This window comes from Xiphophorus maculatus, chromosome 4, assembly GCF_002775205.1.
Source record: "Xiphophorus maculatus strain JP 163 A chromosome 4, X_maculatus-5.0-male, whole genome shotgun sequence".
NCBI classification, from domain to species: Eukaryota; Metazoa; Chordata; class Actinopteri; order Cyprinodontiformes; family Poeciliidae; genus Xiphophorus; species Xiphophorus maculatus.
This window is the reverse complement of record NC_036446.1, coordinates 22,744,406-22,762,814: the sequence shown is the minus strand read 5'-3', so window position 1 is coordinate 22,762,814 and position 18,409 is coordinate 22,744,406. Positions and strand designations below refer to the sequence as shown.

Below are 18,409 nucleotides of genomic sequence, written 5' to 3'. Positions count from 1 at the left end.
ACTGAATGCATAATACATTTCTGAAAAATATTTATAGATGTGATGTAGACGCAGTACACATTCCCTCACATTAAATGTAAACACACAGTAAGGTTAGGTTATATTTCATCTTTCCCATATCTGTCCTCTGTATTTGATCTACAGAGAATCATTTTCAACTTGTCTATTTCATGACGAACTCCGGTCCTTTCGTAAGTGATCCAGTACCTTTAAATATATATCTACCACTTGTTAACATGTTAACACCAATATAATAGAGGCAAATTCCTCTCACGATTGAAGAGGAGGTGCTAACTTTTATGTCATTGCCAATTTGATTCCGGAGCGATGCGTAAATTTTGACACATTTCCATTTAACAGAAGATATCACTGTGAACTGCACAACACATGCTAAGCTGTGAGAGACCAAAAAGAAGTAGCAGTAAACTGTTAGTGAAACGAGCACTACAGCCCTGCAGTCCTATTCCTTAGTATGCATGTATAATAACTCATGTACATTTAGTAAGATGATTTCAAGAAATCTAAATACCAAAATATATTCCATTGATGTGCTTTTACCAAATTGAAAAATGTCTGACTATTTTTTAAGCGTTCCTTTCATCAATTTATTTTGGCACACTTTCATTAGGCAGCATGACACTGTCCTTTCCCTAAGGTAATTATGAATAAATGTACGTAGGCAGAGCCTTGTCTGAAATTACAATTATTAACAGAGAGGAGATACACTTCAGCACTGCAATTACAGAGTTCGCAGGGGAATAACAAGGGCCTGTTTTATTATCTGATCTGATTCCTTGGGGCTCAAGGTAATCATCAACACAGAAAGTTACATCTTTCTGACACCACCTCACAGTACAATGGATCTGTGCCTCTATATCATCCATTGTCTGCTGCTCCGCTCACTTTTTTATTTATTTTTTATTACTCTTTTCTTCTGCGAATAAGCCGTCACTGTACCTCTAGTACTTCCTTCATCCTTATGTGTATAAGTTCACAATCAATAAAGTAGAACATGTATTCCAATAAGGCTTCTTTATCAGATTAAAATTATGTTTCAAAAATAACAACCTTTGCGTATTATCAATCCCACACTTTTGCATTTAAACATCATGTTGTTTTTTTTATTGTTATATTTTAGGAAATTAAATTTATAGTTCTTGGTCTAAGTTGTTCAGTTTGTGATGTTGTACTCATTAGCAGTAATAGCATGTTAATGCATTGTTATATAGTCACTAACAGCATCATTCGTCATTATTAATCAAGAACTTGTAAGCTCAGATGAGCAATTTAATGTAAAGACAGAAAAAACCCATTGTTGAAACCTTGTGCTTGCAAGTCTCAGTGGTCCACCTTGCATTTGTAGGCTGCACTCAATTTTCAGCTTGCATGCATGTCTGTCCAGAATTGGTCTATGTAGACCTAATTATATTTAAGAGCATAAATACTTCATGAAATGTGGCAAACAACAAGGTAGCACATTGTAACTAAACATTTCTTGAAACCTTTGTATTTATTTATGCTTTTATTTGCAGAAACTGTTAGAATAAAGAGGACAAAGAGGAATGATTATCTTACTGTAAAGATTTGCAGAAATCTGCAGAAATAAGTGCGTCATTTTAAGGCCATTGCTTAATACTTTTTTGTTTTTCAAAGTGTTTTACTATTTTAAATAAATACAATCACACAAAGGCAATTATATATATTTAGTTTCAGTGCAAACAATGACAACCTAATTGGCAGTACTATGTTTTTGCTTTTTAATCAGCACATCCAATATCTAAACGTAATTGTAAAGTCAATCTAAACTGACGTATTTTAAACCCCATATCAAAACATAAAAGAACAAAAAGGTCTACTTCACGAAAATAATTTAATTGCATTTAATTCATTACTGTGGTAATTTTTAAATGCCTCTCAGCATTCTGCAACATGATTCTGCCTGACGTAATGAAATTGCAATTCATGCATGGCAATTTAACAGCAACTCATAAGTGACAATTTCATGACATCTTATCTCTCCCAGAGAAGAAAATCAATACTTGTATAATACAGACCGCCACATAACAAATAAAATAACAAGGACTTAGTGCAATATGATTCACTAGAAAGCAATTGAACTGAAGTATTGAACAACACTGATGCTTTTCTTATATTATTCCATTAAGATGGTAAAATTGTTTTTTTAGATTCAAGGATATAAATATAGTCATGCTGCAATGTTACCGTTTCTTGAAATCAACACAATCACTGTCTGTACATGTTACTTTAGGTACGTCAATAACAACAAATGAAATGGCAATGCCAAAGTGTGTTTAGCAGTCAAACTGACTGACACTGAAATCAATTAAGCTGTTACTACTTTTACTTATTATTTATTTGTTTGTTTATCCTATGCAATATTAACACATTTTCTTACAAAAGTGAACTGATAGGGACAATTTATAGCTTTTGATTTTGCCCATTTTTGTATAAAGACAGTTGTGATATTTGCCATATTGTCATGATTACTATAATGGTTATAAAAAATTGGAAGAGTCAGTTAAATCAGTTAAAAATCAAAGTAGAAAAGAGATGACAGTAAAATAATTTGTCATGGTGTTTTTGATTTGTTTACTTCAAAAAAATTATTTATATTAATTCATATACCATGATTAATATTCACATAACCATTTGTTTGAAAAGGAGATAGAAGAATAAACTTATTTTGTCTTGCCCCTGCCATTTGTTTGTATCTTGCTTTACAGATCATTCAGCAACACTTTATTTGAGTATTACTGATTAAACTTTAAAAATGATGTAGCTTTATGTTATTAAAGTTAAAGTTTAATCAGTAACACTTTTATAACAAATTTATGTCAGATCATGATTTCTTGGTTAATGTCAAGTTGTCATAACAAAGACATGTTGAATAATGTCAACTTTGTATTAAAAGTGTCATGATTTACCAAATGACACTTTATGACAACAGTCATAAATATTCATGAAGACTTACTCATGTTCATGACAGGTGTTATGTCATGTTTATGACGCTGTCATGACAGTCTTATTCACAACCCGTCAAAGTGTTACCGATCATTCTTTACAGAAAAACGATGAAAGAAGAACAACACTGGTTTCTTTCACAAGAAGAGACATAAATTACTTGAAACCATTAAAGAACATGCATACCCACATGGTCCATGGGAAGAAACAGTTGCAAAAGGCTGTCAGCTGGTATCTTAAATTGTTTAAGCATCATTTGAAAAAGCACTAATATATTTATTTGTCTGTGATACATGGTATGTGGTGTTTAAAATGCATTGTATTTAGCAGATGACTCATCATTGTGGAAAAGAAGGTAAACAGTAACAATGCCATTCATTAAAAACAGTTCAATATAATTTTAATACAACAATAAAAAATAAATAGTTGTGTGGGGTGTCCGCTGCATCAAACTGAATGTAGTAGTTACTGAAAACAGTGATGTATTATGATGTGCCTTTTCAAGTCTGTTGTTTTGCATTCTATAGTGTCATCTTCACATGTGTTGTTCAGCCGAGCTTTCACCTGGAGGAAAGCAACAGTACAATAAATGTATGTGGATTATTTATTGTTCCCAAAACCACAGTTAGATCCAAAAATGTACATTGCAACTTGGCTGCGGTGAACGTTGTGATATCTGCCAGCTCATGTCACAAGGAGACATCCTGCAGGAGAATAATACAGCAAAAACACTAAAAATGTTTTGAAGTGTAGCGACTAGTCCATGGTGACTTGTTTAGCTTCTGCTGTGGTGCAGTACAAACATTTTTCCCACTCCTCCATCTTATTTGGTGTAGGCTGTGGTTGTTTGGAAAGCATTGCACAGACAACGATTGTTGGCAAAAGTCTGTGCTGAGGCAAACAGGAAAGATGTTTGAACGTCACCCTAGATGCAGTGGAAGATGTTTCTGAGAACTTTTTTTTTTTTGTCCCAAACCTCTTTGCTTGTATCTCTTGGTGAGAAGGAAATATTTCACAGTTTTTTTTAATCAAAGCTACCCTTTTCATTTTAGTATTTCGTTTTAGTATTTTATTTTTCTACAACTGATAAGCAGTGCTTCACATGCACCAAAGGACCAGAATTTCACGTAGGCAGCTCATCATAGTCCTTGTTTTCTTTATTATCAGCAAAGTGGAACTTCACAATGTTTTTTTTTTTTTTTTACTTTACTCAGTTATCATACCCTGTGATGTGCCCACCTCTCACTCACCAGCTGTTGGAGATTGACTTGAAATGTAGAAAATAAGTGGGCAGGTTAGTTTAAAAGATCTGGAATAAATTATACCTCATCTCTCGTGTTCTCCAGCCATCAAATTCTACCAATTTTTTTTCTCGTGCACTGCGTTTGTACAAGTGTAATATGTCACTGTGCACTGGTGCATTCAGTGACCCTTTTTAGTAGCACCATACTTTGACAATGTTGCTGCAGAGCTGTATTTGAAAATTAAACATAATTTTGAGCATTCAGATGCCCCTTTGCTGAACCTAAACAAAAACAAAACGTCTTTGTAAATATATATTTACATCTATTGGTTCTAAGTGAGCTATTGCAAACTAATATAGAGAAGCAGGTTGACATGCTGTAGGTACTTTAATAAGGAATCGTAATTGTTTATACCATTAAGGTAGCAGTTCTTTTGCAGTGTTGGACTGAAGAAAGCCTTCATCACCCAATGTACTATTACTGTGAGAGGGCATGAAAGGTAAAGTTCATTTTACTAACCTTGTGATGTTGTTGTGCAGACCATAAATTTGGCAACAGGGAGAGAAATAACATACAGCAGAGGTGACATGCACCCTAGCTGTTTTGCTTTTACTACCCTGGTTTACTAGCCCATTTGGTGATAATAAGTGTAGGACCTTGAATGGAGAAGTTTCATATGTCACTGGCATTGGACGTTATGCTGCCTTAAGTAAATAGTGCTCCAACACGGACTTTCTCTGAATTTGACACTTTGGCATACACAATTTTATCACCACCTGTCATGCATTTTTGACATAGAGCATAAACACTGCAACTCTGAGACCCTGCATAATCATACATAAAATGTAATAAGTGCCAAGCATATCTATTAGCAGTGACCCAATTAGTATTACTTTATCTTGTGCTAAAGTATGTGGATGCTCTGTCTGTACTGATGAAGATTTTAGTATCCCTACATGCTAAATTTAGAAGCACATGACATGTTTGTTTTGGACCGGTAGCACAGAAAGGATGACGAAACCACACTTATTGGTTGTCATAGGAGAATAACATTTACTGTATTGTTGGAGGGCTGAATAGCTCAGATGTTAGCGCTGTTGCCTTGCAGCAAGAAGGTATGGATTCCTGGGTTTGAATCCTGGCCTAGGCTTTGTCTGCAAGGAGTTTGCATATTTGTCCCTTGGATGTGTGGATTTTTTCCAGGAAACTGGAATCCCAGAATCCAAAAACATGTCTGTAATTGCATGTGTGTGTGCGTGTGTAGGGGTGTGCGTGTTTATTTTTCCTCTGTGTGTCTATGTGATGAACTAGTGCCCTGTTCAGGCTATACTCTCCCTCTCTCCCCAATAACTGCTGGAGATAGGCACCAACCTCTCCTGTGACCTTGAAAGAATAAGGAGTAAAGACACGTTATGGATGCATTATCTCATATTTTTAATCAAAGATCATCTTGTTTGTTAATAAATTAGATGAACCGTCACACTGCATTCAAACTGCACTCAGCTATTCAGCCAATAGGCTGTGGCGTTGCACAATAATCTAAAATGTCTCTCATGTCAAATATACGATATTAATGCTAAAACATTTAAATAGGATTTACAGAAAAGACAATTGTGCTACCATGTAATTTATCATGTGCTTTGAAGACATGCACTCCTATTTATCTCATTCACTTATCATGTTGTAATAATAGTTAAAGTCTGGGAAAAGCATGTGACAGTTTTTGAGAAACATTGCCAGTAAACACGTAAGTAATAATACTAGGTATTTTCCCATAGACAGTGTTTCACTTTTAATGCTGAAAATGTGTGTTTCCAAGAGAGCACATTTGTTTGAACATTTAAATTGCAAATTGATCCAAGAATAGTACTTAGTGAGGTCTAATCCAGTAATATTTATCAGTGATCATGGGAATTATGTAAATGACTCCTTTCTCAACATGCTTAATATTTTCTGTTTTTCTTACCTATACCTCCTCTGTTGTTGTTCTTTTAAAATTTGGCTGATCCTTATATTTTTCTAAACAGCCCTTCAGTCTGAAACTCAAGCTTTGTCTTCATTTTCTATTTTGACTCCCTTCTGCCCTTCATGTCCTCTCATGAGAAGCTGCTGCCTGGCCTCAAAGGGAGCACTAGAAAGGATCCATCAGCCAGACTGCTATTCTCAGGAGAATGCATCCAGCATGTTGCTCTGTTCTGCTCCGCTCACTATTATATCTATCTAACACCAGATCGCCTTTACTGTAGATCACAGGCTGCTTTTTTCTTTCTTTCTTTTCCTTTTTTTTTGCAGAGCTGTATAGAGTTGTAATTCTATGCCTTGTTGGACACTGCTCACACATTTTCTCCAAGCTGTTTGTGATATCTGTGCTGCTGGGGTGAACCAGATCTATTTGCAGGGCATGGGCTATAATAGGGTGTATCATCATATGCCATGGTGTGCATAATAATGGATTGGCCTCATATGTGTTTAGGTTGTATTGAGAAGAATCAAAGGGTCACTAGGAATACCTACTGCAGATTTAAGGCATGAAACATTAATCTGCCAGACGTATCTGGAGGGTTTTTGAGCACCAGCTGGAGACATTGGTACGGTACTTTTAAGCCTCAGTGCTGGACTAAAACAAAGCCGTATTTATCCCCAATAACAACATCTGGGCATGCTTAACAGCATGGATAAATAAACAAGCCCTATGGACGCTAAATCCCCCCACACTCAATCACTCTCACACACCCCCTCCTCCCATTCCCTCTTGACTTTCTGAAGGCTGTTGTTGGTGTGGGGCTGGCACATCAGTGTTGATAGTGTGCATCCAATTAATTAGCCAAACGTTATCTCATTAGTAATAGCCAGAAGAGTAAAGCAAGTACACTCCCTTACAGTTGCAAACATCCTCTGGTCAGCATTGAGCTTCCTTTCCTCCTCCTCGGTAACCTCTGTGATCTGTTGATGCTGAGTGGGAGGACGAAAAGAAAGGTTTGTTAATGCTGCTTGGTCAAAGTGTCCATCATTAGGCAGCTATTCCTCATGGCTCACATTTATTCCACAGCTCCTGCAGAATTAAGACTAGACAGCCTCCAGCATATCCTAATAGCACTGCATCACGAGACAGTCTAATGGTTTCTCTGTCTTTAAGGTATCTGTCTTTGTGGACCTCTGCATAATTTGCACAACGCTGTAAGCAAAAGTCAGCACCATCTGACACACAATTGAATCCCTTGCATTCCTCAACACCTGTGCCTCAATGTTATTTAAAGCACTCAGGGGCTCTGCACCAAACACCAGCCACCGGCTATTTGCTTGTGCGTGTCAAGCGTGCGCGTGTGTGCACAAGAGTTCGGGGAGGAACTTGCTTTCTGAGCTATTAGCAACAGGCTATGCACAGACAAACAGCACTAAACAATTCGTAAACCATTTTGTGTGGACATTGGCAAAAGGAAGTGAGACGTCTTTAGTGAAGACCCGCTGTAAAACATTGTTACTTATTGTTTTATTTTGCACATGATAACAAATAGCATTATTTTAATTTAGTGTTGGTATTTGGAGCTCTATTAATGACAGAGATAAAAAAATAAGTGCTTGTTTTTGTTTTTTTTTTCTCTTCCCAAAAATAAGTTTATGCTCAAACGCACTGCAAGGACTTTAGGAAATGTGTTGCAAATGTATTGTCCTTTTCAGCAAATCAAAGATACATAAATTCTGTTAGTCTTTGTCATTTGAGAAAAACAGTATTTACATTTTATGAATATTCACTGCAGTGTGCTGGTGCTATTAGGCAGTGGAATAAAATCTAAATCATTCAAGGGTAAAAACATGACGGAGTTATAAACTACATCTCAGCCCAACACTCCTAGGAATAGTAGTAAATGGCATAATGGAGTAACATTGTTTGATGTGCTGAAGCCAGAGTGTTAGAAAGAGCAGGAGTTTCTTACAGAGACAGAGGCCCAATTTCAAGGTCCCGAACTGGGAAGTCGAATTTCTACTTGATGCATCCATTTTTATAATGGAAGATGACACAGTTACTTGATTGTGCTATAAAATGACACTGTGCCTGGAAAATAATTAATACCACACCTTTAAAAGCTGAAAAATAATTTCCACAAACAGAGAATTGGCATTTGATTGTAATTTGTGTTTTAAAATTCCAAATCTAAGTATTTCATTATTAATTGAATTGACCAACAAACCTTGATATTGGTATGTCTATTTTCTTTGTGTTTATGTAAATCTAATAAAAACAAAAAAGAAAACATCAACTGTTGTAACTAATAGGACCTTGTTTGGAAGAGCTGGTCTTTCGAGTGTGGAGCAGCTGCATAAATGTGAAGTAGGACCCACGAACACTGAACTTTTTATCATATCTGACCTTCAAGGGACTGTAGATTTTCTTGAAAGGGAGAAAATAATCAGGTGAAATTAAAACTTTTTAAATATATTGCTTTATTAAAACAGTGTGACACTGACGCATTACATGTTGGTTTAAATTACACGGTCCATTTTGCATGTTTATTATTGTCCTAATACAACACTTTGGTGACAAAAAATCTAATTATCATTCAGCAGTCTGTTGTCTTTAGACTTCCATGCATGTTCGATGCTCTTGCTTTGACAGTACCAAAAGTTATGCTGTTCATGTGTACATTGTGAAACACGTCAGTTAACTGCCTCAAGTGGTCTTTTAATCAAATTTTATCTGTAAATTTTCTTAATGAGAAGGTGTGTGCTGATTGCAAGAGAAAGTGGCTGATTCAAATTATTCTCAGCTGCCCACTGGGGCACTGATTGTCTATATGCAAATGGTCATGTTTATCACACCAGGGAAACAGGAAAGCACAATGTGTCCATAACAATCCCCGAGTTGCTTTGAAGGAGCAAAGTGAAATACAGACGTCACAGTTTTGACAATGAATACACCAAATACTGATGCTGCATTCAGATATATATACTCTGATGCATGAACTATTCATGCTCCATTCTTTTACAAGAATTGTGAGTTTGAGGAAATGCCATCAGTGACATCATGATGCTATGATGCTTTCAGTGTAGCCATTTATCTACCAATACAAAATAGCTAAATGTCACATAAATGGCAGGTCAGTAAGTAGTTTCTGTGCTTTTCACTACACACCCTGAACATGATCAAAGTCACTCCTTTTTTTTAAAATCTCCATTCTACAACAGCCCCTGAGAACTCTGCTGAACAATCTTTATCCTCTTTTGAAGAATGAATCCTGTCTGCACTTGGAAACAGTGCATCACTACTCCTTGCAGTTCTTCATGCAAATATATGCACTTAATTCCATGTTTTAATTCTGAGTGTTCATCATTTAAGCTCTAAAATGACTGATGTTCTCTTGCTTTTGTCAAGCCAAGCTCCAGCATTTAAGCAGGACACTTCAGTGGAGAATATTTTATTAATCATAGCTGAAAAGCTACCTGAGAAACAGCTGAGCATGCAACAACCGTGTTCTTTAACAATAACTGGTAATGAGTTTCACATTTTTCTTTGCAAGTTTGATTTAATTCAGTCTCACTGGAAAGTTTTCCAGGATGAACTCCCTGTTTACGGTTGCACCACAGTGTCTGTTTGACTTAAGCCCAGATGTTGACTAGACCTGACTCCAAGCTTTATTTTATTTTTTTGCTGTTTTTGAAACATCCAGCTGTAAATAAGTTGCTGTGCTTGGGATCTGAATTTGTGGTTCTATCAATTATAGAAATTCATCCAACCAAAGCAACTTTCATGCAGTCACCATCATGTTTGACTCTATGTTATTGTTCTTATCATTTTCAGACAGAGAGTGAGCTGTGTTTTCGTCCAACTTTCATATTTTCTCCATCTTTTCAACTTGTTTAATAAAAATACTGTTGTATAAGATGATTTATTAGGTACAATAAAATATCCTAATGCACTTAGTAGGGTTATTCAAACTGTATTTTGGCCTTTTGTTTTTCAGATGGACCCCTGGGACCACGAGGGCTTGTGGAAGCTACAGAGATGTGCACACAGGAGTGCCTTGTCCTTGGACATTCAGACAACTGTTGGATGCCTCCCACGTTAGGATCGTACCAGCATCCTAAGTCGCCCGTGTCTAGCTTTAGTTCTCAGCGGGAGTGGGGTCAGAAGGACAAACTCCTTAATGGACACACTCTGTCCAGAACCTGGAAAAACGAAAGTGGACGGTCAGAGCATTTTGTCGACAGGAAGCAGTTTGGGAGTGAGGAGGGACACTTCACCAGCAGCAGCATGGCTGATATTCCTTTGGTGAGTCTGAAGTCTTGCCAGTCAGCATCCTGCCCAGACAGTCCAAAGGACCAGCAGCTATAAAACTGACTCTTCTTTGCTGCAAGAAATCTGCAAGAAATCTGGACAGAGTAAACCGGTGAGGCATCTCACCTGGGCTCACCCTGTGTTTCATTGGTTTATTTCTTGTCTCCTTTCTTCAACTTAAGTTAATGCTTCTGCAGTCTAAAAGCCACATGTACTGTGTAGGCCTCAAAATAGTGCTGATGCTTAGTTCTCCACAGTAAAATGTTTCTGCAGCTCTACTCATTTTTTTTTTTCTTTAAATAATACAATCCTCAATGAAAAACTTTTTCTTTCCACTTCTTTTGAGGAAATGTGGAAGAAGGACCTGCATAAAACTGAAAAAGAGGAGAAAAGATGGCTGTCAGACAAATATATACAAATCTTTGTGGTGTGATTGTTATTGAGCTGTTTGGGACTATATTAATCAACACAATCAAAGAAAATTTTGATTATATTTCAAAAAAGTGTTGGTCCTATAACACTTGTTTGTGGACACTTGTTTATTCTGTCACTGTCTCTGTGTTTGTAAATAATACTTATTAACCACAATCATGTATCTGTAATATTCACAGTGGGTAGGACAGTTCTTGGCTTTTGTTATTATAATGGCTTCTCATCAGAATTGGGGAAATTCAGCCGGGCAGAGATCTCCAGCAGAAAGTGACATTTCCAACAAGATTTTTTTTTATTATTATTTCTGGATTTTTACTGAAAGAAAATCTTGCCACATAATTTACTGTTACCTGTATCCCATATAAATTTTATTCAAGTGCTGCAAAATCTCAAAGGCAAATCAGTTTTTTTTTCTTCTTAGAAAAACAAAACAAAAAAAAGCTTTATGAAGGATGTCAGTGCTCAACATGTGCATTATAAAACTGAAAAGCTCTAAAAGCGCTCTGATTTTGAAAGTGTTTAGTACAATTAAATAGCAATATATTTGTAAATGGCTAAATGTTTTATCTAAGGTTGATCTTACTGTATAGATTTTCTTCAATTTGTGATTTAACTGAGGGCAATTTCTCAGTAGTACCTGCAGCTTATTGACCTATGTATGTAAATATACATATATATATACTGTATATATATGTACTATTTCCACAGACTATTATTTTCCATACATAAGAAAACACAGGTAAAGATAACACTTAAATCACCGTGCCTTCATGAAACACTGAATTGTGCTTATTCAAATGACAAGAACATGTTGGCTGCCGAAAATATCCGGTCTGATAATCAAATGCCTTATGCATTGAGTGTTTGCCAGATTTGAAGACATAAAGTCAGAATAAAAAAAGGCATGGACAGACTCTGTGTCAGCCAAGATTACTTGTCATTTCACCATCTGAAAGAGTTGGTTTTCACAGCATGGACGGCAAATACACAAAGGAAAAGCATGCTAAATGATATACCTTATTTAATTAAATTTGTCATTTTTGTCTTTGCTTTTTTCTTTTTCTTTTTGAGATTGGGTGGGGGGTAGAGTTGAGTGGTGCATTAAGAGTAGTTCCGTTTGTAAAGCACTTTCACATTAATGTCACAGTATAAAGATGTTAAGTGGGATGGAGTGATTTGCTTATCGCAGTATGTTTATTAGTTGTGAGGGTGTTTGACATCACCAATACTGAAACAGTTAATCCTTGTTACTCTACAGGTATACGGCTACTGCAATAAATGTTTTAATTATGTGTATGCTTTTTTTGCGTACAAGATGGCTACATCAGGAAGTCTGTGTCCTTTTTGTGAATAAATACCCCCGTGAACGTTTGTTAATTTAAATTCAAAGCACTGTTTAGATATTGCATGAGTTTGCCCCTAATTAGAGTGATTTTCTTTCTCTCTAAAAATGGAAAATCACTCCCATTATCTGTTTTTACACTACTTAACACGTATTTTGGATGACGCATTTACTTGTGAACAAAGCAGAACCAGATTTGTTGAAACATCCTCCAAGAGAGTGTGTCCTGATGAACAGTTTCTCTTGCAACTGTTCTATTTTGCATTTTCTGTCCTTAGAGAAAATAAAAGCTTCTTAAAAATATTACTTTCAGGGTCGCTGTGGCATAAACAGACAGCCAAAACAAATCCCAAGGGATATGATTCAAGGAAAGTTCCCTGACAAGGCTACCATAAAAATAAAAACTTTAGCCATCTATTAAGTATTTTGTCATATAGTCTTTGCTGCATATTTAAACTAAGTGAAATTACTGTGTTATTCTAACCAAGTCCTCAGATTTTCTTTAAACATTTGTAATAATAGTAATAATGAGAGGCAAAGAAGATAAGACATATTTGTGACATTATCTTGCAATAAAAAGTTCAATCTCTTCACCTCAAGATAAGAATGTTTTTGCCAAAATAGCGTTTAATATATAGTCACTTTTATTAAATCAGAATATTATTGAAAAGTAAATTTATTTCAGTAACTCAATTCCCCAGGTGACACATATTAAGCAGCTTGGTCACGCACAGACAAATGTTTTTAAGCTTTTATATCAGTTCATTTTGATAATTTTCATTTAGAGCTAACTGAAACCGAACATTTAAAAATGCAACATTACATCATAAACCTTTTAACACAGAAATTTGGACTTTTCGTTGACATTCCTCGTTGGGATTTCTTCAGCAATGGCTTTCAGGAATTAGCTTGTATTAACATTAACAATAAATAAATACAAACAATTAAATAAATCAACCACTATTTGCTATTTACAATGGAAATAACCATGAGTTTGCAATTATTTTCCCTTTTTTGTATTGTAGTCTCTCAGTTTCTGAAACTCAGTGGATTGGTCACATAGAAAGTTTATGACAAATAACAAGGTCAAAGAAGTCACCTAAATCGAAAGAAATTGAGCTCATGTGCCTTTTCCCAGTGTTTCAGTGCTGACTGTAGAAATACACCATTTGGTCAGAAACAACCAATCAGAGTCATGAGGAGTTTTTGCACTGCCAATCATCCTTGTGTAAACGCTGTTCACACTCTACCTCCTTGCTCTCTGCTATGCTACAGCGTCTTCCCAACAGCACAGAGCCTGTTGTGAATGCTCAAGCTAGTAAGCATGGTCACCGATAAACAGTTCTCCAGTAAAGGTAAGTTGTTCCTCTGCCAGTAGCACAATAAGCAAAGAGTACACGATCATGATTGACGGCAGTAAGACCCTCCTATTGACTCTGACTGGTTGTTTTTAACAAGGAGTGCTGCCTAACTGGGAGAACGTGGAGGATTTAGATTTTTTTCACAGATTATCTGTCTTGTATTACACTGTCACAACATAGTGAAAGTTTTAATAAATATAAAAAGAACCCCATATTTATTTTTTTTTATAAAAGATACATAGTGCAGTTTTAATGCAAATGCTGTCCAATAAAACCACAAAGTTGAAAATACATGTTAGTCTTTACATTGATATGATAATTAAAAACAAATAAATGGTTTGACCTGACTTTTTTTTTTAAATGCATTAATATGTCAACAGATATTGAAGTGATTAATTAAACTGTGGCTCTATGATGGGCTGTACCGAACCTGGAGACAGGACCCTGAACTGTGTAGACATAATAGATGGATAGATGGTAGGATAATGACTCAGTTCAAGACTTATTAAACGTGTCATAAACAAACAAATAAGAAAATAACAGTGACAGGAAACAGGAAGCAATCTCATTTGACTTTCATATCTCTAGTGATGCAGAAAGTTTGATTTATTTAATACTGAGTCAATAACAAGCAATCAACGGCCATCGAACCATTTGGAAGCAGATTATTCCTGATTGATCGACTGATTGAAAGATGAACTCCCAAGTGCTCTTAAATAAGTAATTATGTTTGGGGGGTTCAAACACCTCCATGGGCCATTCCCATACAAATTAAAGTGTTTTGCTTAAAGTGCATCACATGGTATCAAATACCACATTATATGTGGTATCTCCCAAGACAGTTGCTTTCTTTTCTTAGTCCTTTAGGTTTCTCTTTCTCACTGCAACCTCATTTCATATTTTTATCAGAAGTTGCCCAGCGGACTAGCTTAAATTCTGACTTGCCATGCTAGCTATCGACTTCTGCAAGAATAGTTTCTGAGGAGCTTCAAAGCTAATTGCCTTGGAAGTGAGAGAGGAAGTAAATTAGTGTCACGCCACAACCAAGAAAAAAAAAATCCCAATCGCATTTGCTTCTTCTACGGCTTTCTGAATATTTTTCAGGCAGGCAAACTGGAGTGGAACAGAGCAAACGTTCAGCAGAAATCAGTCACAAGGACTGCATGTGCATCAGACGGGAGTAAAAAAACTCCCAACAAAACTCAGTAGACAAAAAATAGCACCATCTACATATTTTAAAAATAAAGTTTTCAGATAATAATAGCAAAAATGAGTATTAACCAATAGCATATATGAGTTCATCTACTAAATGTGTAACTTTACCTGGGATCTCAACCAAACTGAGCCATCCTACAGCTTGTGAGCTTTAATGGTGTGAGCTGGCAGGGATTTAGATTTAGCTCTGAAGTAAGAGGCCTCAGTGAGAGGCCAAGATCTAAAACCAGAACGAGAGCAGAAATGAGAGAACAGAGGTTTTTAACAGATTGTACTCGCGTAATGGCAAGAGTTGAACAGCCCTGAAGCTGTACAACCCAGGCTGTTTAACTTTACTTAACCCTTCTCTAAAAACTAAATGTACACAATATCACCCTGAAACAAAGGAGTCTGAAGTTTTTCAAATGAAGTGAAATAAAAAAACAACCCAACTTGTACAAAAAAATAAGACAAATAATTATTTTTAAAAGAAATTGCATTCTCTACATGCATTACGGTGTGCAATTTTTAGAATGATTCACAGCTCAGTTAGGGCAACCTTTAGTAAGATCTGCAAATAGCTGAGGCTTATGGATCTTGTTCAAAACTCCAACCTTAGAGTATCCATTTAAATAAACAGCAGGACAATATATTATATTTATAAACTCAGAGAAGGAGGTGGCCTGCTAAATGAAACATGAAGGTCAGTGGAGAGGATGATGAGGGAACATGAACTGTCATGCCGAAGCTACCGCAATAACTATGACAGATTAAAGAGAAATTGTAGCTTGGCCAGCTACTATAACTCTGACCTCGTACCACAAATCTGAGTCATTTGAGTTATTGCATTCATAGAGGTCACAGTGAAAAATGGGTCAAAGCTGAATACAGAGGTTTTCTTTAAAAGCCTTAAATGCTCAACTTTTAGATCAGGAAATGATGCAAACAGGATTACACAGGGAGATGCCTGGAACTCTCTGGCCTATTATTAAATTGAATGGCAAATTGAGAGGAACATTTTGTATTCCAGTGCAACACCTCACTGGTGTAAATCTGAAACACTGCTCAAAGCAGGCAAAGTAACAGATTTTTTTCAAAGCACAAAGCAAGATTTTTTTTTACTTGATTACACTTTCTTGATGCCAAAAAGGTACAAAATTAATTACTTTATAATTCAGATTTTTAGAAAACCTTTTTGCAACAACTATATCTGCTAGGATTATTATATTTATACCTACCGCAAGTGAAAATAAAATATTTAACTTGACACCTGGTAAAGCCACTGATATAAAACCCTGATAGTTTCATCAAGAGTTAAGACCTTAGTGAGGATCAATGAGCACAGTGCTTGTGAAACAGCAATTCCCTGGACCAGAAGGCCATTTAGAGAACGATCTGATGGCTTCAGTCCATCTTGGTCCTTCTCAAAATTTGATCCACATGGACACAGCAGACACATCTGTATGGATTGCTCCCGCAAGCCAATCAAGGAACAAACACTCTGCCAATATTCCCTCCAGATGAGGCCTCGGCTCTCAACAGAGGGCTGAGATGAAAGACAGAAAGCAGAGCGCGATTGTTGATTAACCTCTGCAGTCTGCAGTAAATCTGTACACACAGGAGAAACCCAGGTGCTGGCATTGGACCCATCCATGTCCACCACGGCAATCTGAAAGGGATTCTTGTCAAGAGCAACTGTCTTTAAACACAGTGTGTTGGAATAGGTTGTAGAGCAGTTTGCTTCTCCCCTGTTATTGCCTTCTCTGTGGGACCTTGTAATGACTAAGACCTCACTCCCAGAGTGCTACTTCAATGCAGTGTAAAAAAAAAAACACCTTGTACTGGGGTTGATATTTCTCTTTTCTTTTTTTTTTTTTTTTTAAGGCAAACAACATATGTTTTTCTTCTTTACACTTGAAAATATACAGACTCATTCAATAGCTTTGAACCTCATTGAAAAGTTAATCTATTTCAATAACTCCATTGACCATGTAGCATTTATATTTATTAATTACACAGATTGATTTCCAAGCCTTTATTTCTGTTAATGATGACGATTCTCTGCTTGCAGCTAATTAAAACATGACATTTAAGATTAGAATATTACATCAAACCGATGGAAGAAAGAGTATTACTTACGTAGAGGGTGTTATTTTTAAAATTATGATGAGCACACTTATTGGCAATACATATTGTAATTTATTGAATATCATGTAATCAATCCATCAGGTTTATTCATATAGCACATTTCAGCAGCAAGGGGGGTCAAGGTGCTTTACATAAAAATAGATAAATTAACAAAATTACAAAGTTATAAAGAAAACACACTACAGTCAGCAATGTACAAACAGTACATTTTCATGAGTGTCATCACCAAAGTCATACATTAAATAAGTTGGTCAGTACAACTGCAAAACAGGTTTTAGGGAAATGGCTCATGAAAAACATTACATATTACATACAGAGCCAAAATAATCAATCAAGTGCTGTCATGCATATTTTCACTTCCTCTAGGCACATCAGAAAGAAGATTTTTTTTCTTAGCAATTTTCCATTTATTGTATTTCAGTCATATTATGGTGAAATGGAGGTTTTGCGTAAGAATTACCAACATCATCTATACATTTATTCATGATTCATGAGCTGTGTGTATTTAGGTTCTAAGTTGTTTGTATGGAGATAATTTTGGCATCATTATTCTGTCTCTACAATAGTTACTTCATTTGTATTGAGTTTCTTTGTTTTCGTCTTGAGTCCTGCTCTGTGCATTCAGGTTTTATCTCACGGATGTTGGTATTAGTCCTTAGATTTTGGCTATGTAGGTTTTCTGTGTGTTTTTATTCTGTTTCTCTGGTGCCCATTATTCATCCTTCCCTCAGTTGAGTCACCTGATTTTCATATTATTCATCATTTTATCTCAGCATATTTAAGCTCTGTGATTTTTTTCCATCACCACTGGATTTTACTGTTGCTGTTTCTCCATTTCCTGTCTTCTCTCCTCATGTGTCTGTTGCAAGTTTTCACACTATGAATTTCTTTCGTTCTACATCCCATAATGCAGCTGCCAATTTATTTGACATTTGTGTCCTCAGCAAATGCCTTGCATGACAATTATGTTCATCGGCTTTACTTAATCTAGTTGAACTGATTTGACCAAGAAATAAATTCAGCAAAACTGTGGGGGCTCACATTTGTTTGGGGAAAATCTGAGCTGCTGATGTTAGTTTTTCATGAAATACCCTAAAGAGAATAAACTGTAAACTCTAATGCCAGCAAGGTCGATGGTATGATGAAGAGATTTCTTAACTTTGTGGTGGAGGATGTTGAGGTCAGATAGTGGCAGAAGAAAATCTGTGCTTTAGTGATCAAGATCTCAACAAAATATCAGAAGAGGAAGAATATTTACCCTTTATAGAAGAGATGGACTAAACCAGGAGATCTGGACCAATATATTTAAGTAAGCAACACAATTACTTGCCAACAAGCTACACTCTGCTAAAACTGCTCCATGCTTTGATCCCCAAAATAATTAGATATCATTTTATCTCTAGTGATATGATCACTAGGGATATTGATACCA

The 18,409-nt window shown here is 36.0% G+C and overlaps 1 protein-coding gene across 4 annotated transcripts in view; it reads left to right on the top strand.

Moving 5' to 3' along the window:
* The window catches only part of pcdh9 (protocadherin 9), a 185,921-nt gene extending 173,697 nt beyond the window's left edge, over positions 1-12,224 (top strand). For all 4 annotated transcript variants that reach the window (XM_023332402.1, XM_005799711.2, XM_023332404.1 and 1 more), the window contains one exon: positions 10,187-12,224. In XM_023332402.1, coding sequence (XP_023188170.1) covers positions 10,187-10,557 — 371 coding nt within the window. In that variant the 3' untranslated portion in view covers positions 10,558-12,224. The remainder of the gene's footprint in view (positions 1-10,186) is intronic.
* The last annotated feature ends 6,185 nt before the right edge of the window (positions 12,225-18,409 follow it).